The sequence below is a fragment of the Aotus nancymaae genome, unplaced genomic scaffold, assembly GCF_030222135.1.
Source record: "Aotus nancymaae isolate 86718 unplaced genomic scaffold, 86718_ANA_hifiasm-v0.15.2.pri h1tg000002l, whole genome shotgun sequence".
NCBI lineage: Eukaryota > Metazoa > Chordata > Mammalia > Primates > Aotidae > Aotus > Aotus nancymaae.
In genome coordinates, this window is record NW_026988413.1 from 7,700,199 (window position 1) to 7,720,338 (window position 20,140).

General features: G+C 47.9%; 1 protein-coding gene across 2 annotated transcripts; it reads left to right on the plus strand.

Annotated features, from left to right (window-relative positions):
- Window positions 1-6,270: 6,270 nt before the first annotated feature.
- Window positions 6,271-18,971, plus strand: ABCF2 (ATP binding cassette subfamily F member 2). Of its 2 annotated transcripts, none has more exons than XM_012443002.3 (15): window positions 6,271-6,336; window positions 6,998-7,196; window positions 8,500-8,712; window positions 9,371-9,553; window positions 9,635-9,806; window positions 10,831-10,926; window positions 11,779-11,881; window positions 14,020-14,115; window positions 14,328-14,447; window positions 14,536-14,625; window positions 15,001-15,111; window positions 16,893-16,955; window positions 17,190-17,318; window positions 17,851-18,054; window positions 18,746-18,971. In XM_012443002.3, the coding sequence occupies exons 2-15, from the start codon at window positions 7,040-7,042 to the stop codon at window positions 18,881-18,883; spliced, it is 1,875 nt and encodes a 624-aa protein (XP_012298425.1). In that variant the 5' UTR covers window positions 6,271-6,336; window positions 6,998-7,039; the 3' UTR covers window positions 18,884-18,971. The 2 variants fall into 2 exon arrangements, with proteins under 2 accessions (XP_012298425.1, XP_012298431.1); XM_012443008.3 differs by lacking the exon at window positions 6,271-6,336 and adding an exon at window positions 6,490-6,710.
- The last annotated feature ends 1,169 nt before the right edge of the window (window positions 18,972-20,140 follow it).

Below are 20,140 nucleotides of genomic sequence, written 5' to 3' on the forward strand. Positions count from 1 at the left end.
ACGCCGGATAAAGGGCGGCCGGGGACTCTCGGCGTCCCAGAACGGGACGGGGCGTGGGCGTGGGGACCAAGAGCGGCGTCCCGCACGCGCCTGGCAGGGAGCAGGGACGGGGAAGGGGGAACAGACCCCAGTGCCCGCTGAGGCGCCGGCTCCGCCGCTGCAGCAGCTGCCACCTCACAGCCCCGGACCGCAGCTTCCTCTTCCGCTGCCTGTCAGTCACCTGTCTCTATGGTGACCGCATCCGGCCGCTCGCTCCGCCCGCGCGCGCGCTCTCTATGGTTGCTCCCACAGCCTCTCCGGACCGCGCTCAGCCTCGGCTGGATTCCCGGCGGCCGGTCCCCCAACTGGCCGCCCACCAGAAAGACGCGTGCGTCCCCACAGACGCGAAACCAGGCAAATCCCGACTGGACCAAAGGAGCCCGTAGCTTCGGCTGAACCCCATCTGCCCTGGAAAAAAACATGCCCCCACCCTCGGGAGTGTGCTTCTCCCAATTAGCTGGGGAATCCCATCAGCCTTTCAGTTACCTAAGAAGTATTTGTTGTTTTCCAGGCACGTACGTTCATCTAAGGAAGCTAAGATCCGGGCATCTTCTTGAGTGCTGGGGAAATAAGTGGTGGACGAGATGGGCATGGTCCCTGCTCTCAGGAAACTGAGAGTTGAGGGAGACAGGCAATAAACACACTGACATAGCAAGAATAAAACGGGTAGAAATCCCAGTCCATTGCAGAAAAGCACAGAGTCCTGTGGAAAAACTAAACAGTATTAAGTTAGATTAGGAATTTGGCAATACTGAGATCCAAAGGTTCAGGAAGAGTCATCCAGACATGAAGTGGACAGTTTTCCAGGCAAAGAGCACTAGAATGTCCTAAGAGAGCAAACATTGGCTTAGAGAAGAACTGGGAAGGCCGGGGGCATCTTAGAGCCTGGTGCAGGGAGAACAGCCCAAGGTAAGTCTGGGGGACAGGGAACAGGAAGGGCCTTCGGACCACGACAGTGGTTCCCCAACCAGAATGGCACCCTCCCTAAGGAGCAATTTGCAAATGTACGGGGCAATTTTGTTATCAAATGATTGGGAGAGAGGGGCCAAGGAGGCTCCATGTCTTGCACATTGCAAGATGGTATCACACAAGAAAACTGTCCTAGGCCGGCGCAGTGGCTCACACCTGTAATCCCAGCACTTTGGGAGGCCGAGGCGGGTGGATCACCTGAGGTCAGGGGTTCACGCCCAGCCTGGCCAACATGGTGAAACCCGGTCTCTACTGAAAGAAAAGAACACTGTGCTGATTCCACACAGCTTTCTCATGTCCTACTGAACATTTATATAGATTAAAAACAAAACAAAACAAAACTGGTTATAATCATCTGATGTGCCTGTGCCTTTTTTTTTTTTTTAGACGGAGTATCGCTCTGTCGCCCAGGTTAGAGTGCAGTGGTGCAATCTTGGCTCACTGCAACCTCCGCCTCCCAGGTTCAAGCAATTCTCTGCCTCAGTATCCCTAGTAGCTGGGATTACAGGCACCCGCCACCACGCCCGCCTAATTTTTGTATTTTTAGCAGAGATGGTGTTTTACCATGTTGGCCAGGCTGGTCTTGAACTTTTGACCTTGTGATCCACCCACCTCGGCCTCCCAAAGTGCTGGGATTACAGGCATGAGCCACCAAGCCCGGCCCCCTGTGTCTTATATACAAAAAACAAAGTAATCTTTTAGGGGTGTGAAACGTGCTGAATTTTTAAGGAATGTAACCACCATGTTAACAGAAGGAAGATTATACTTTGATGTATTCAGGAATGTCCTAGGAGTTACCATTTTGGAGAACAGTGTCACTGATAACTGTTATTCATGGCGTTCAGTCTGCATTTGCACTGTCACATTCAAGGTGCTCCTATGCATTAATACAAGCATCTGACTAATTATGCTTTCTAGCATACTGAAATAAAATTATCTTATTATAAAGGGTTTCCTTTTATTTCTTCCTTCTGTTATGGTTCAGACACTATCATTGTTTTGAAATTATGTATGTAGTTAGGCTATATCATCTATGAACTTCATTTCAAAATAGTAAACGGGGAGTTATAAAAATGTTATTAAGGTCAGGCACAATGGCTCATGCCTGTAATCCCAGCACTTTGGGAGGCCCAGGCGGGCAGATCACCTGAGGTCAGGAGTTTGAGACTAGCCTGACCAACATGGAGAAACCCGGTCTCTACAAAAAAATACAAAAAATTAGCCGGGCATGGTGGCACATACCTGTAATCCCAGCTACTTGGGAGGCTGAGGTAGAAGAATTGCTTGAATCGGTGAGCCAAGATTGAGCCATTGCACTCCAGCCTGGGCAACAAGAGCAAAAGTCTGTCTCAAAAAAAAAAAAATGTTATTAAAAGGGAACGCTGGAGCTGGTAAAGTTAAGAACCACTCAAGAATATCTTGTATGTATGTCTTACATACACCATTCTAGGAGTATTAAGATAGAACTCACTGATACATTACCCAGCAGCACCTGTTGTCACTGTTTTAGTCTCATCCTTAGACTGCAACTGAATCTTTCCTCATCAACTGGCACATGATAGGTTGTAAATGACTTGTTGGAAGAGACTCTGGGAAACAGCAGAGACACCTAGCTCAAGGTCAGAAGATTTCTAGACTAACGCTGTCCAGTAGAAATCTAGTGTAAGAAACAAATGTGAGCCATATGTAGTTTAAAATTTTTTAGTAACCAATTTTTTTTTTTTTTGAGAAAGAGTTTCACTCTTGTTGCCCAAGCTGGAGTGTAATGGTGCGATCTCGGCTCACTGCAACCTCCACCTCCCAGGTTCAGGCGATTCTCCTGCCTCAGCCTCCTGAGTAGCTGGGATTACAGGTGCGTGATACCATGCCCAGCTAATTTTTTGTATTTTTACTAGAAACGGGGTTTCACCATGTTAGCCAGGCTGGTCTCGAACTCCTGATGTCAGGTGATCCACATGCTTTGGCCTCCCAAAGTGCTGAGATTACTGGCATGAGCCACTGCATCCAGCTAGTAACCGCATTTTTTAGACTAAAAAAAAAAAAGATGAAATTAATTTTAATATTTTATTGTATTATTACATATATCCAAATCATTTCAACATGTAATTGATATGAAAAATTATTGATGAGATACTTTACATTCTTTTTTTCATATGTAATCTTTGAATTCTGGTGTGTATTTTACACTTAACAGCAAATCTCAATTCAGACTAGCCACATTTCAAATGCTCCATAGTCACACATGGCTGCAGGCTACTGTATTGAACAGTGCAGATCCAGAGTCTTTTCAGTTATTAAGTTCCTAGGTAATTCTCCAAGAGATAATTCCTTCCTTCGGGCTCAGTTTCTTCATAATTTAAACAGAGTCTAAGCCAAATGTTCTTGCTTCCAGCACTGACCTCCTGTGATTTTCTCAAATTTAGCCAGTCCTTTTCTCCTCTCTCTTTACTCACCTCCTTTTCTCCCCCATTTCCCCATTTCTCTTTCCCTATTTCTTCTCCCCTCATCTTGAGTTCTTTTTTCTATCTAATCCCAGGGTGGAGTTAGTAGGGGGAGGGACAGTGGCTTACACCTGTAATACCAGTACTTCAGGAGGTCAAGGCAGGAGGATTTCTTGTGCCCAGGAGTTTGAGACCAGCCTGGGCAGCATAGGAAGATGCCATCTCTACACAAAATTTAAAAATTGTAGTTGGGTGCAGTGGCTCATGCCTGGGACTGTAATCCTAGCACTTTGGGAGATCATTTGAACTCAGGAGTTCCAGACTAGCCTGGGCAACGTGGAAAAACCTCATTCAAAAGACACAAAAATTAGCCGGGCATAGTGGTGCTTGCCTGTAGTCTCAGCTACTTGAGAGGCCAAGGTGGGAGGATTGCTTGAGCCCAGGAGGTTGAGGTTGCAGTGAGCCATGATTGCGCCACTGCACTACAGCCTGGGCAACAGAGCTGCTTGTCACCTTAGTTTCCTAATCTATAAAATGGTAATACTCACTTCAGAGGTTGTTGGGGGGATTTAATGTGATGGTGTAAATGAAAGATCATAATAAACATTGTTCTCTGTAATTGTTCTCATTTTTAAATGAGGCTGGGGAAGGAGAGGCTTTATCATTCCTAGGAAGCACAGGCGCTTGACTCTGTGTGGTTTTTTTTTTTGTTCTTGTGTTTTGTTTTTTCAGACAGAATTTGCTCTGTTGCCCAGGTTGGAGTGCAGTGGTTTGATCTGGGCTTGTTGCAGGCTTGACCTTCTGGGTAGCTGGGACCACAGGTGTGCGCTACCACACCCGATTAATTTTTGTATTTTCTGTAGAGATGGGGCTTTGCCATGTTGCCAAGGCTGGTCTTGAACTCCTGAGCTCAAGGGATCCACCCGTCTGGGCCTCCCAAAGTGCTGGAATTACAGACGTAAGCCACCACGCCCGGCCCAAATGAGTGCTTTTTATATGATTCACAATCATAAATAACTCCTTTGCTTCATACAGAAGGGATTTACAATCATTTAACTGTATTCTTTTTAAAACTATCATTCCCATTTTACAGAGAACATGTACTTTGCCCAAGGCCACACAATGAAGGGTAGAACTGGGGTTATGCTCTTAATTATGCTATGCCAAGTGAGGTCTCCACCTAGGTACGCCAGCAGCACACTGGGAATACAGTCGCGAGCCACCACGCCCAGCTCATGACTGTATTCCATACTGTAAATGTTGGTTACGGAGAACCAACAAAAATGTGTGGTTACAGCAGTACACATAAGTCACTTCTTTTAGGGCACTTAATGTCATAGTGTCAATGTCTGGTTTGTTTTGTTTTGTTTGTTTTTGAGACAGGGTCTAGCTCTGTCACCCAGTCTGAAGTACAGTGGTTTGATTATAGATCACTGCAGCCTTGAACTCTTGGGCTCAAATGATCCTCCCACCATGGCCTCCCAAAGTGCTTGGATTACAGGTGTGAGCCACCACACCCAGCCTGTTTACACATGTTCCTTCTTCATTATGAACTCCTTGTGGTCAGGGAATGACTTTTCACCATTGCAACTCCAGCACATATATCTGAGCCTAACAGATAGTAGGCACTTCATTGTGGAGGATATTCTAGAAAAATGTATGTTCAAAGGAAAGCAGGTGTAAAATAGCATGGTTAATCTCTGAACTATGTAAGTAGTTAAGTTCTACTGAATGATTAAGTTTGAGAAGAAAAACTAGTTCTCATTTTTTGAGTCATGGATCGTGGGCGAAAAGGTGCCACATTTGGAGAATATGCTTACAGGGAGCAACAGCTCCCTTTGCTTCCCCACGTGTCACTGATGGTGAGGCTCCCGCTACACAGGAGCCTGGAGAAGTAACAAAGATCACAAAAGGCCTGCCTTGTACTTGAGGATGCACATTTGGAATTTACAATGTAGGTAATGTGAAGTCTGTGAGAAATTGTATTTATTGTTAAACCATCCAGCCCAAACTTTTTGTCAAGTGAGAGATTTTAAAGAGTGAGACTCAAAGGGAAAGTAATGGGCACAGTAGCATGGCTAACTGATAATAAAACGAAATCTTGGTCAAGGGGCCTTGTCTCAGGGCTCTTTCCACCAAACTTGCATGGCTTTAGTGGGAACCCAACAATTCTGGAGTGGGTAGGCTAAGCGGCCGAGGTTCCAAAACAACGACTGGCACCGTCTAAAAGTTTTATAATGAACCAGCCTCTAAAATTACGGTTTCATGAAACGAAGGCGCTTTCTTTCGTGAAGGAATTCTGTTGGCAGAATTCTGTTCGCAGTGATGCCCCGCTTTCTGGGACCCCTGCCCATCGCCCCCTTCCTTTTATTCCTCCTTCTCCCCTCACCTCCCACCTCTCCTCTCCCATTGTTTCGACCTACTCCCGCTGAGGCAAGCTGGGAAGTGTAGTCGCACGCCCTGTTGCCTGAGTCGGTTAGGGGTTTCTAAGAACTCGGTAACTCCACAACAGCTCAATCGATTTTCGAGAGGTGAGGCAAAGCCTGGAAGGCTCAGCCAGCTTATGCGATGAGCAATCTGGTATTTGCAGTTTCCAGCGCCCGAAGTGGGCCCGCTAGCAGAGAGCTCTTGGACTCTAATCCCACCCCTCTCCGAGCCTCGCGCATCCTGATGGCGTCACGCGGCCCCGCGAGGTCCCTGGGATACATGGTAGTCCTCAAGGTGGGTCTCACTCTTGGCCGCTGCGGCCTGAGGACTACATTTCCCAGGAGGCCGCGCGACGGCGCGCCGAAAGCTACCCGAGGCCGTGATTGGCTGGTGAGCCGGCCGCACGCGGAGAAGCCCAAGGAGCAGCTCTGTTGCGACAGAGGCCGAGCGGCGAGGCCCAGTGAGTTAGGGGAAGGGGCGCTGTAGGGAGAGGGTGCCCGCCGGTGAGGGGGAAAGAGTATTAGAAGAGGAAGGAGGGACGGGGCCTGGATGGAGGGCTCTGCGAGGGAGAAGATAGGGCTAAGGGAGAGAAGCTGACGGGCGGGGTGGGGGAGGACCTAGGGGTGACGAGCGTGGAGACTCGGATGGGACTCACGCGGGTGAGGACGAGTGCGTCCCGGCAAGAGGCTGGGCTCAACGACCGGATGATGTGGAGAGGGACGACCGAGAAGAGGCCCGAGACGGATGGGAGAAGGAAGCCCGGAAAGTGAGGCGGCCGGCTGAGTGCAAGGAGCCAAGTTGTAGGGAAACCGGAGATGGGAACCTCTGCTGAGGGTCAGAACCTGGTTCCCAGCTAGAGGCCCTGAAAAAAGGAGCATTTCCAGAGTGAGGCAGTCCGTGGGGACTGGTGCCTGTGGGAAGAGATGTTAAGATTGGACGAGCGGCTGAGAATCGGCATTGGTTTGAGAGACCCTGAACAAGTTGGGAGGGAAGAGGCAGGGACAGACCAGGGCATTAGAGGTTTGATATTGATAGGCGAATTCCTGAGAGAGATGGAGCAGGACCCAGGCATTCTTACCAGTAGGTTTAGAGTTTGGGGGTATCTGTTTGCCTTCCTTCAGGCTCCCTGAAAGAACAGTATCCTACCCCTGTGGGTCATCATCATGCCCTCCGACCTGGCCAAGAAGAAGGCAGCCAAAAAGAAGGAGGCTGCCAAAGCTCGACAGCGGCCCAGAAAAGGACATGAAGAAAATGGAGATGCTGTCACAGAACCACAGGTGGCAGAGGAGAAAAATGAGGCCAATGGCAGAGAGACCACAGGTGAATTGAGGGAGGGATGAGTTGGGGATGGTTGCTAAGATTTAATGCATGCCCCGGCTAGAGTGGGAATCTTGATGCTGAGGGCAGTGGAGAATATATCTGGTGTCATGCAACTAAACTTTTCATGATGAATCAAGTCAGTAGAGCTGAGTTTGTGCCACCCTGTCATTGAGCAAGGAAGCCGAAAACAAAGTTCTCACATACTCCGTGGCAAGTGGATGTGGGAGTTGCCAAGCTGCCTTGATGCTCTGTTAGACTGTGAGGAGGGGCCAATTCCCTGACCCTTTCTCAGTTTCCATTTCTACGCATGGCGGCCAATGTGCCAGGTTCTTGGCTACATCATGCACTTGTCCTCACAGGGATAGTGACTCCACCTACCAGACTACTTCAGTAACTTATGAGTTGTTTTATGGGGTTTTTCCTGGGAGAGAGCTGCCATTCTGTTATTTATATTTTGGGAAATAGTTATTATTTCTCAAGTGCTCGACATGGTGCTACACACGGAAGCACAACAGTGTTCCCTCCAAAAACTTAACATCTAGAAGGGGAAACATGGCAATATGCGGTAGAGAATGTTCCAGGCCCTTGGCAGTCCAATCCCAGCCCCCTTCCCTGCCCCCTGAAAACTTCCTAAACAGCCCTCTGTCTACCCAGACTGTTGATTGCCTCTTCAGTAGTCACCACCTCTGTCCTGTCACACACTGAGTTCTATCTACTACCATCATGTTTCTGCTAGCTACATTTGACATTTCTGTCAAGGCCTAGCTCAAGATAGCAAAGCCTCTCTCAGTCAAACCTGACCTCAGTATTTCCATTCTCTGTACCCCTTTGCTGTCTTTTCATGTTACTTACCTTTTTATGTTGTATCTCCTGTTTATCTAAATTATTTGATCTTTGAGTGCAAGGACCTTGTCTGGTGTAATTTTTTTTATGACCTGCTTCTCAGATAGACACTAAGTAAATGTTTGAAGAGGAAAGTAGAATTAGCCTTGCAAATTGTAACAGATAGGCACTCAGAAAGCGGGGAGTTAAAAAGCCAGGCTGTGGGGAAGTTTTATTCCTGGCCACAGTAGTGCAGGACAGGAAGTTATGAATGATGGACATAGGTAAACAGACATGAGAGGACAAGAGAGGTTATAATTAAAAGGACGGGTGTCCAAGCGAGCAGGCTGTTGGACACCTGCTCAGAAACATCTGAGTCTGCTCAGCAGGATTGGAGCCCAGTCCTTCAGGATGTTCCTCTTTGTGGAGAGCCGAGTCTGTCTCATAGCCATCTTCCCAAACACTGCTTTTCTATCCCCAGAAGTGGATTTGCTGACCAAGGAGCTCGAGGACTTTGAGATGAAGAAAGCTGCTGCTCGAGCTGTCACTGGCGTCCTGGCCTCTCACCCCAACAGTACTGATGTTCACATTATCAACCTGTCACTCACCTTTCACGGTCAAGAGCTGCTCAGTGACACCAAACTGGAATTAAACTCAGGCCGTCGTTATGGCCTCATTGGCTTAAATGGAATTGGTGAGGCCCTTGGAAGGGGAGGTGGGAGGTATCTTTCCTTGGCTCATCTGTCACTCATAAGTATTTATTTAGCACCAGCTGTGTTCAGAGCAAGGCATTTAGAATATGGGTGGGAGACCAGATGTGTCCAGGGAAAAGGAACTAGCAATGCAGAGCAGTATGTGGTATGTACAGGTTGAGTATCCCTTATCTGGAATGCTTAGAACCACAGTGTTTTGGATCTTGGAATATTTGCGTTATACTTACTGGCTGTACATCCCTAATTCAAAAACCTGAAATCCTCCAATCAGCATTTCCTTTAAGCTTCAGGTCAGCGCTTAAAAGGTTTTGGATTTTGGAGCATTTTGGATTTTCAGGTAGGGGTGCATCCACCCTGTACCACATCAGTAGTTACAGACAGCAGGTGCTGGAGAAGTCGTTCGGGGTGTGTGAAGCTGTGGTAAATGAAAAAGGCTTCAGAGAAGGGGTGGGGCAAGAATTGAAGGAAAGTCAGAAAGGAATCTCAAGAATGGGGGCTGGCAAGATTTGAGCGAATGAAGGGAAGGAAGGTCCTCAAGAAAAATAGATGAGGTCCCAGTTTGGCTGGGGTGGAAGATCCAGTGGTGAAGAAGAATAGGGAATTTCACCGTACCAAGTGTCTGCTCATCTCCCCTCTCAGGAAAGTCCATGTTGCTCTCTGCTATTGGGAAACGTGAAGTGCCCATCCCTGAGCATATCGACATCTACCATCTGACTCGAGAGATGCCCCCTAGTGACAAGACACCTTTGCAGTGTGTGATGGAAGTCGACACAGAGCGGGCCATGCTGGAGAGGGAGGCAGAGCGGCTGGCTCATGAGGATGGTAGGGCTCCAGACCTGGGCGTGGGGGTAGGCTTCTTCTAGGAAGGCCCCCAGGAGCCTCATGGCCATGCACTATCCACAGCGGAGTGTGAGAAGCTCATGGAGCTCTATGAACGCCTGGAGGAGCTGGATGCCGACAAGGCAGAGATGAGGGCCTCGCGGATCTTGCACGGACTGGGTTTCACACCTGCCATGCAGCGCAAGAAGCTGAAAGACTTCAGTGGGGGCTGGAGGATGAGGGTTGCCCTTGCCAGGTGAGTCCCTCCCTCATTCCCTAACACCATAGCTGCCCCATCATTCCAGAGTTTAATGTTGACTTCAGTGGAACTGTTTGGAACAGGAGTAGTAAGTGTGGAGAGGGAGGGGGTGCTGTGTATGGGCCAGAGTGAGAGCTTCCTGGCTCAAGTGGTCAAGAGTGACTCAGTCTTCTGTTGGATTCCCAGCACCCAACAGAAGGTTGGGTTTAGAGATCCTAGGGGTGGTTGAAGGGAAAATGGTGGAGTAGGTCTGTCTCTGTCCTCCCACCAGGATTCCTTTTCCACCTTTTTTGTGCTCTAGTCCTGCTAATTCCAGCTCTAAAGATAAAATGTGAGACAGCTATTATGATGCTGTTGTTCTTATTCTCTTGTGGCCTGGACTCAAAGTGAGTTTCTGTAGACCAGCATTCCGCCAATAATCCCCCCAGCGTCACTAGTTAAACAGGTAATTCCTTGTCCCATCATTCTTTGTAAAGGGAATTTATAAGACTTGATATCCTGCTCTAGAAAGTTGCCTGTGTGTGCTTTAGAACATGAGCACAGTGGTTTCACATGCTAGCAAGGATTAGCTGCCTCCAGTTCACCTAAGGAGCTTTTAAAAACACAGATTTCTGGTTTGGAAACCAGAGCTTTAGAGTCTATCCCTCACTAGCCTTGGCCACCCTACCAGATAGGTCTAACTATCTTTAGGCTTTCAGATAGGTCTAATTTGCTTTAGCAGTTTATGTCCTCTGTATCTTTTTGTCTTCCTCGTGGTCTCCAACTTCAGTCTATAAGACTCATAGACTCATAAAGACTTCTACAGCCTTGCCTCAGACTGTACTTCTTCTTCAATCTCTGTTCTTCAGCTCTTGTTTCTGTCCTACTTCTCCTTTTCCCTCTGAGGTACAGAGCCTAGAATTGATTTCAAGACTCATGCCAGGAGCCTACCCAGAATTGCGTGTAGCAGGCAAGTTGGTCCCCTCCTGTGTAACATCCATTGTAATTCTGAGGTGCCTCTGTCTCCTTTACCGTCCTTCAGAGCCCTCTTTATTCGGCCCTTCATGCTGCTCCTGGATGAGCCCACCAACCACCTGGACCTAGATGCTTGTGTGTGGTTGGAAGAAGAACTAAAAACGTAAGAGGGTGGAATGGGGATGTGAGTGGGCAGGGTCCCAAAGGGGGATTCTAGAAAATGGATGCCCAGAAACTGTACTGATATTATACCAATGAGAAAGGAACTGAAGGAAGACCAGAGTTCACTTGCTTAGACAAGCAGTGAGCACCTTTAGGGCTGTTTAGGGCTGGCCTTTTCGTTTCATTGTTTTTCTTTAATTTGAAATGTATGAGCATTTTTTTTAAAAGCCTTGTTTTTTTTTCTCTTGGTTTTTTTCCATATTTCAAATGCAAGATCTTAGCTAAAGACATTTTTCTTTTCTTAATTGTATGAAGAAGAAAAGACGGTCATCCATCTAAGATCATGATGCCGTGACAAAGGAAAATATAGCCAATATGGTCATGGTCCTTCTATGGCTAAAGAACTGAATAAGTTGGAATATTGTACCAATTTTAAAAGAAAGTTTTTAGTGGTACAGTGATTTAGTACCTTCTTTCAAAAAGTAAAGCATTTTGTTTTTTACTCTGTCTTTGCCAGTTCTTCCCACCCACAGTTTTGGACACATTCATGAGTGTATTTGTGTATATACACATTTCCGCTTACTATCACTGTTGCTACTCTCTCCACTCCATTCTGTTGAAAATTAGAACAGAAGATTGAGGAAACTCAATCTGTCTCACCACACTGAAAGGCATCCAGATACTCTTACAGATAGATTGTGCAGTGGTGGCTTAGGTGCTTACTGACAGCCAGGAATTGGACAACGCATCTAAAAGGTGCTTAGGTATGAGGATGGGCCTGACTCTCAGTTCAGCGGTTGTCAGCTAGCTCCCATTGTTGAGCTCTTCACTGATTAGTTGTTTGGTTTTGCAGTTTTAAGCGCATCTTGGTCCTCGTCTCCCATTCCCAGGATTTTCTGAATGGTGTCTGTACCAACATCATTCACATGCACAACAAGAAACTGAAGTATTATACGGTGAGTGGGCCTCAGCTTCTCTCATAGAAATCTCTGTGCTTATCAATTCTCTGAAGTTCTCTTGAAAAAAAAAAAGGGGGCCAGGCATGGTGGCTCATGCCTGTAATCCCAGCACTTGGGAGGCCAAGGTGGGTGGATTACTTGAGGTGAGGAGTTCGACATCAGCCTGGCCAACATGGTGAAACCCTGTCTCTACTAATTAGCCAGGTGCAGTGGCGGGTGCCTGTAATCCCAGCTACTTGGGAAGCTGAGGCAGGAGAATTGCTTGAACCCTGGAGGCAGAGGTTGCAGTGAGCCGAGATCATGCCACTGCACTCCAGCCTGGGTGAGAGAGCAAGACTCCATTTTAAAAAAAAAAAAAGCAGACTTACCTAGCAGCTATTTTCTACCTATTGCTGTAAAAAGATACAGACAAGGAGTCCTGCAGCCTGTTTTATTTTGATCCCAAAGTCATTGCTTTCAGGCCATAGGCCATGGGTTGGCAGCCTGTGCACATGGTGTATGTTTGCCTTTTGGCAAAGAAGTTGGCTTTTCCTGGTGCCCAGGCAGACCCTGCTCCCTTCTGCCTTGCCTCTTTTTTTTGGAGACATAATCTCATTACGTCACCCAGGCTGGCACGATCTCAGCTCACTGCAACCTCTACGATCTCAGCTCACTGCAACCTCTACCTCCTGGGGTTCAAGTGATTCTTGTACCTCAGCCTTCCAAGTAGCTGGACTATAGGCATGCACCACCACGCCTGGGTAGTTTTTGTGTTTTCAGTAGAAACGGAGTTTGACCATGTTGGCCAGGCTGGTCTTGAACTCCTGGCCTCAAGTGATCTGCCCACCTCGGCCTCCCAAAGTGCTGGGATAACAGGCGTGAGCCACTGCACCGGGCCTCCCTCTCCCTTCTTGAATGCCTTCTTAACTCTGCTTCACTAGAGTCAACACATTTACCCCACCTCCCATGACCACAGGAGAATGGGGGTGAGGATCTCAGCAGCCCACTGTTGTGCCTTGCCTTTTCATTTTATATTTCAAAAAGCACATAAGAAAGGGACAGTTGATATCCTCTTCACTCACAGTCATAGGATTATTAGTTTTTAATATAGCTTTCCAGAAACTTCCTGTATATTTGTAAGCATTTATAGAAAATTTCATATATACATATCTTTTTCTTTTTACACAATTGCAGTCTTCTTTTTTCTTTTTTTTTTTTTTTCCTTGAGATGGGGTCTCACTCTGTCACCCAGGCTGGAGTCCAGTGGCATGATATTGACACACTGCAACCTCTGCCTCCCAGGTTCAAGTGATCCTCCCACTTCAGCCTCCCAAGTAGCTGAGACTACAGGCGCATGCCACCATGCCTGGCTAATTTTTATATTTTAAGTAGAGACGGGGTTTCGCCATGTTGGCCAGGCTGCTGTGAAACTCCTGGCCTCCAGTGATCCACCCGTCTTGGCCTCCCAAAGTGCTGGGATTACAGGTGTGAGCCACTGCACTTGGCCACAGTTAGTTTCAGTAAACATTCTGTAGGTTGCTTTTTAAATTTAGTATATTTGGACTGCTTTCCACGTGAGTATGTATAAATCAACCACAGTCTTTTCAGTGACTGCATAGTATTTCATTATGTGTTTATTCTGTGACTTGTTAGGCCTTTTCTGTTGGATATTTAGCTTGAGTCCCGTTTTTGTTTGCAGATAGAAACCATGGCAATCCACTTATGCAAGGTTTGTCAGCTTCTAAATCTGACTGGTCTGTTTTCCCATCTGGAGACAGCTCTTGTAGTCCGGGGGGCTTCAGCCTCTAGGGGCGTGGGGAGGACTAGGAGGTGGTTTTGGAAGGCTCTGAGCCTCATGATGTCTGTATGACCATGATTTTCAGGGTACTCCCAGTGCCACAGGTGTCTTTTTGACTAATCTAAGGATTTGCTGTGGAGCCTGGCCCTGACTGGGCTGAGCGAGGGGCATAGAATTGATAAGACTCCGATTTGAGGTTAGGATATGCTTCTGTAATGCACTTCCTCTCTTCTTACTGCGCAGCCTTAGAGCCAGGGCCAAGTCAGTGCCATCCCTCATCCCCCTAAACTCTGAGTGAGAATCCAGGATTGCATCCCAGGTTAAAGCTGCCCGCCTTGCCTGGCACATTTCCATGCAGGGTAATTATGATCAGTATGTGAAGACGCGACTAGAGCTGGAGGAGAACCAGATGAAGAGGTTTCATTGGGAGCAAGATCAGATTGCACACATGAAGGTAGGGAGACTGCAGAGTCAGGCTCATGGCCTCCTGCATGAAATAAGCAGGGGAGTTGGATGATTGCATTTGGAGAAGTTGGGGTGCTGAGGGGGAGAAGTTGGGGTGCTGATGGAGGTGGGGAAGAAGTTACGATCACCGCTTTTACCCTGGATTGAAGATGAATTGTTGAGCAGCTACACATACTTCAAGCTCCCTTTGGTCTCTTTTAGAACTACATTGCAAGGTTTGGTCATGGCAGTGCCAAGCTGGCACGGCAGGCCCAGAGCAAGGAAAAGACGCTACAGAAAATGATGGCATCAGGACTGACAGAGAGGGTCGTGAGCGACAAGGTGGGGTGTGATTGGTTGGGGCTGGGTGGCCTAAGGTGAGATGGGTAAGAAAGGAGCCAACTTGATAAATGCCCTCTTTTCTTCCTAGACACTGTCATTTTACTTCCCACCATGTGGCAAGATCCCGCCACCCGTCATTATGGTGCAAAACGTGAGCTTCAAGTATACAAAAGATGGGGTAAGTTCAGGCCAGGGCATTATGGCTGGGTGGCTGGGTGTATCTTATAGGGTGAGTGTCAGCTCATGGGAGCCGCTTCTGTTCTATGCTGACCACACCTGCTAGCCCACATGCTCTGGGGGATTTTCAGGTGTGGCAGTTGGGGTGCCTCACCCAAGGCTGCGTGTTGGCCTTTCTTCATGTATATGGAAGGAAGACGACTCAGCTGGGTTGGTGGGTGGAGGCAGTGGGCTAGGTGAGGTCTGCCATGAGTGCTGCCTCCCTCTACTTCCTTGCTTCTCTGTTGGTGACTGGGGACTCAGCAGGCTTGGTCTGCTGGTCAGAGCTGATCTGCACTCTAGCCTTGTGTCCATCTCTCTCTCATCCCCACCTCAGCCTTGCATCTACAATAATCTAGAATTTGGAATTGACCTTGACACACGAGTGGCTCTGGTAGGGCCCAATGGAGCAGGAAAGTCAACTCTTCTGAAGCTGCTAACTGGAGAGGTATGGTGCCAAGGTGGGCGTGGATCCTTCTAAGATTAGGCCTTGTAATGGCTAAGGAAGAGGAGAGTGATTCAGGGGCTGCTACTTTGGGAGGGCCTGAGCACTCTGGTGGTGAGTGAGCCCTCTGGAGGGGCGGGGCAGCAGACAGGAGACAGGAAAGGTCTGGTTGGACAGTGCTGAAGTTGGGGGCTGTTTTCCTGGGACAGGGATAGGGTAGGGAGGAGTCTGTCAGTGTGTGTGTGTGTATTTGTGTGTGTGTGAATACATGTATGTGTTTGAGCATGTTTCTGTTTTCAATCAGAGCATTTAGAATATAGGAACATCTGTGCATTTAGGGATGTTGCAGCTTCTCAAATAATGTCATTTCATTAATATTGATGGGAAAAAAAAATGATTCCCAGCTGGGGCCACTGTCTGTGTGGAGTTTGCACTTCCCCCTTAATGTCTGCATGGGTTTTCTTGGGTACTTCAGTTTCTTCCCGCATCCCAAAGCTACGCCTGTCAGGTTAATTGACGTGTCTCAGTGGTTCCAGTCTGAGTGTGGGTGTGTGTGAGCACACCCTGTAATAGAATGGTGTCCTCGTCAGGACTGGTTCTTGCCTTGTTCCCTGGGTTGGTGGGATGGGCTCTGGCTGCCCATGATCCTGAACTTGAGTAAGCAGGTTGGAAAATGAAAGAATGAATGAATATAAATTGTTATAAAAGAAAAATTGATAAAATTTCTGATAATCATACAAATGCACTCAGCAAGTAAGCCACATGTGTGATTATTTTTGAACTGTGTGGTAGGAAGTGCTCCTTACAATTTTCCCTTTGCAAACATTTCTTCCTTGGCTTAACCCACCACTATTGCAACTACCATCACCCACTGATTCACCAAAAATTGGGTAAATAACTTACCTTGTTTTCGTTAATCTTTCTTAAATGTATGTACAGCTCACGTGTATTTAAATGTTGAATATTAGAAGTGATTGGGTCTTTTTGGCAGGGCGCAGTGGCTCACACCTGTAATCCCAGCACTTTGGGAGGCCAAGGCTAGCGGATCACTTGAGGTCAGGAGTTGGAGACCAGCCTTGCCAACATGGTGAAACCCCATCTCTACTAGAAATGCAAAAAATCAGCCAGGCATGGTGGCGGGTACCTGTAATCCCAGCTACTCCAGAGGCTGAGGCTAGAGAATCGCTTGAAACTGGGATGGAGAGGTTCCAGTGAGCCATTCCACTCCAGCCTGGGTGACAGAGCGAGACTCCCTCTTAAAAAAAAAAAAAAAGTGTTTGGATCTTTATTTAGAAGTTTGATCATCTTTTTTTGTGACCAAAAAATGCTGCAGGAACCTAACTATTGCTGTATCAGTTAGCCTGTGGCAAAATTGGTTTTGTTTATGTTGTTTCACTTAAAGTCTGCTTCCAGACCTTTAAAATAGGTTGTTTCTAAGAACCCATTGATGACAGTGACAACTTTGAGGACCTGTTTTTAATTTTAGAAAATGTATGTTGCACCTACATCCAAATCCTCTGCTACACAGTATAGTGCATTCTGCAGTAGACATTTCATAACTACTTAAATTGTATCTTTGCCTCTTGAGAACATCTGCTTCAGTACATCTTCCTAAGTATTTTTAGAGTGGCCAGAATAGCAGTGTGTGAGTTGGTGATGTATTCTCTTTAGGAAGTTAAGTCTTGTTCAGTGTGAACATGTGTCTGTTTGCCTGCTCTGCCTATGTCTGTTTCTAACTAGGGTTCCTTTGTTTCATGCTTATGTTTCCACTTTTTTTTTCCTAGCTACTACCCACAGATGGCATGATCCGAAAACACTCTCATGTCAAGATAGGGCGTTACCATCAGGTACAGACCTGGAGTTGGGATCCAGGGAATTGCCCAGGGTATGGGAAGGTGCTACATCTGGCCGAGTTCCAGCCAGCCACCCCTACCCACTGGCAGGAATTCCAGCCTAGGTGGTTCCTACCTGCTTCTTGAACCCAGAACAGGTGGCTGGGATAGAAACAGGAAGTTACCTAGGAGGGTTCCTTTTGAAGCGGGATGCCAGTCACACCTGGGTGGCTTCCATTTTTCCTGTAGCATTTACAAGAGCAGCTGGACTTAGATCTCTCACCTTTGGAGTACATGATGAAGTGCTACCCAGAGATCAAGGAGAAGGAAGAAATGAGGAAGATCATTGGGCGATACGGTCTCACTGGGAAACAGCAGGTCAGTAAAGGAGGGTGTGGTGAGAACGCCAGATAGCTGGGATTCTGTGGCTGCATGGGTCAGGGGACACTGTCTTGGCAGCCTAGGTTTGGAAGCTGTCCAAACCAGAGTCTCCTCCATTTGATTCCCCTAAGAACCTACTACCTTTTCTTTACTCTAGATTGTTATGTAATGGAGCATTTTGAGGGGCCAAGGATAGCATGCCAGTCTCAACATGCCCTTGTGCCATAGTACTTGAGGGCAAAGGAACTCGCAATCTAGAAAACAAATTTCTGGGTGCAGATCTGGAACGATCCAGTTCATTAAGATTTAATTGCCAAGAGAGCAAGAGGTATGGGCTTAGTAATGACAAGAGCTTCCGGTTTCCAGATGAGTCTCTTTCAGGCCTCAAGAGACTAGTGGGTCTCTCTGAGCCTCACTTTTTGTAAAATGGCAATACTGAGAGAGGAGTCAGGGAGAAATGGAGGAGAGATGAGCTGTGCTGTTTGGCGGGGATAATGCCAAGTTACATGTATGTCATGGTTCCACTCAGGTGAGCCCAATCCGGAACTTGTCAGACGGGCAGAAGTGCCGAGTGTGTCTGGCCTGGCTGGCCTGGCAGAACCCCCACATGCTCTTCCTGGACGAGCCCACCAATCACCTGGATATTGAGACCATCGACGCCCTGGCAGATGCCATCAATGAGTTTGAGGGTGGTATGATGCTGGTCAGCCATGACTTCAGACTCATTCAGCAGGTGAGGCCCTGGCCAGGGGGTGAGGCACAGCAGAGACCTTCTAGAGGGTTGGGTAGGGTAGTCGTGGCATGTGGAGGGCACATAACACCCGCTTACTGAATTAAGAGAAGGGGCTCAGAGTGTAGACACAGGTGGTGAGGACCAGTACTTACGCCTCTTTTGGGGAAGAGAGCCTTAACTTAGAAAGCCTTAACTGAAACGCTTCATTTCTTCTATCTGGAGATGTTAACCAACTTGGCATTTTTGGCTCAAATGGGAAAGAGAGTTGGGTAGGAAACAGGGTGATTTTACTACTGTCCCAAGATTCTTCAGTCCGAAAATAGTTTTCTACTAAGAAGAATTTTGATTAGACAGAGAGCTACCACAGTCATTGGAGAAAAAGCTGCTGCTCATTCCTCTGAAGCTCTGGAGAAGGTGGGAGTTGGAGAAAAGAAAGCTGAGAGTGAAGCCTCTAAATAGATCTAGACCCTGCCAGGGAACTGACACTAGGAGTGACACAGCAGCTCCTGGCTGGGAAGGCTCCAAACCTGGTTATGGTACCCTTGGGTTAGAACATCCCAAATAACTTAGAAGTAGTGAGACAGTGAGCTGGATGTGGGTTTGCGGGGTGGAGTTTTCTTCCTAGAAAGTCTGCTGGGCAGAGGTGGGGACAGTGACTGGCCCAGGATTAAGTCTAGGCTTTGCTTTCTAGGTTGCACAGGAAATTTGGGTCTGTGAGAAGCAGACAATCACCAAGTGGCCTGGAGACATCCTGGCTTACAAAGAGCACCTCAAGTCCAAGCTGGTGGATGAGGAGCCCCAGCTCACCAAGAGGACCCACAACGTGTGAGCCCTCTACCTGGGCTCAGGTCAGGAGCTCCATCTGGGAACTAACAGCTGCTACCCTGACCAACTGCTCAGGACAGGACCCTGGGGCTGCACTCCTGCATTGCTGCAATACTGCTCCCCCAGCCTCTCCCCTGCCCCTCGACCTGCCTTAGCTGCACTCTCTTATCTACAGCTGGACAGTACCTGTCCGTTTCCCGTCCTCCTTCCAGTTACTTCTGTCCATGTCTGGACTTGGCTGGCCGTTCCCTCCAGCCCCTTGCTGGTTACCTTACTCTGAGTGTGATGCAGTCAGAGGCACCTGCGGGTTAGCCCAAGGGCCCAAGCCTGGATTTGGCCCTCAAAGGAGCTTAGGATCCTCGTTTTCTGGTTTTGGTGATGGAGGAATGCCCACCGCCCCCATTCCTTTTTGCTTCTGGTTTGGAGCTCTGGATCAGGACCTTCGTCCTGGTCAGTTTTTAAATAATTATTTAACAGTGTAACTTTTAGACCTGCGTGGCATCTACAAAGCGCCCAATAAAGAAAGAGGAAGCCATGGTCCCTACCTTCCTTCTCGGGTCTCTGGGGCCTTCCTCTCCCTGCGGTGCCCACATGCACTGTTCTCAGCAGGAGCGGATCCGGCGTCAGTTGTGTGGATGGGAACTGCAGACTAGTCCATGGGAGCTGGAAGAACTTTCTCCCTTTACTGCTGATTTGAAATTACCTTTTCTCAGGCCTGTGATTCACAGACTTTAACATGAATCAGAATCACCTGGAGGGCTCATCTGATCAGATTGCCAGATCTTGCCTCAGGGTTTGTGGTTCAGTAGGTCTTGGGGGAAACCAAGAACATTAACATTTCTAAGATGTTTCCAGGGGATGCTGGTGTTGCTGGTCTAGGGGCTGTATTTTGAGAACCACTGTCAGGGCATGGTTTTCCGATTGTGATCTGAAGTTCTGCTCCATCTGCATAGCAGTTGGGCTGCTTGTTAAAAATGCAGGCCAGGTGTGTTGGCTCACACCTATAATCCCAGCGCTTTGGGAGGCAGAGGCAGGTGGATCACTTGAGCTCAGGAGTTCAAGACCAGGGAAACATGGTGAAACCCGTCTCTACATGCCTGGAGTCCCACCTGCTCAGGTGGCTGGGGTGGATGGATTGCTTGAGCCCGGGAGGCAGAGGTTGCAGTGAGCTGAGATCGCACCACTGCACTCCAACCTGGGTGACACAGCAAAACCTTGTCTCAAAAAAAATAAGAAATGCAGACTGGCCAGGCACAATGGC

Bases quoted from the DNA above. Each gene is read 5' to 3' on its own strand.
- ABCF2 (XM_012443002.3), top strand. From the start codon at position 7,040: ATGCCCTCCGACCTGGCCAAGAAGAAGGCAGCCAAAAAGAAGGAGGCT. The intron at 7,197-8,499 runs GTGAATTGAGGG...TTCTATCCCCAG, and splicing joins CAATGGCAGAGAGACCACAG to AAGTGGATTTGCTGACCAAG. The intron at 9,554-9,634 runs GTAGGGCTCCAG...CACTATCCACAG, and splicing joins GCGGCTGGCTCATGAGGATG to CGGAGTGTGAGAAGCTCATG.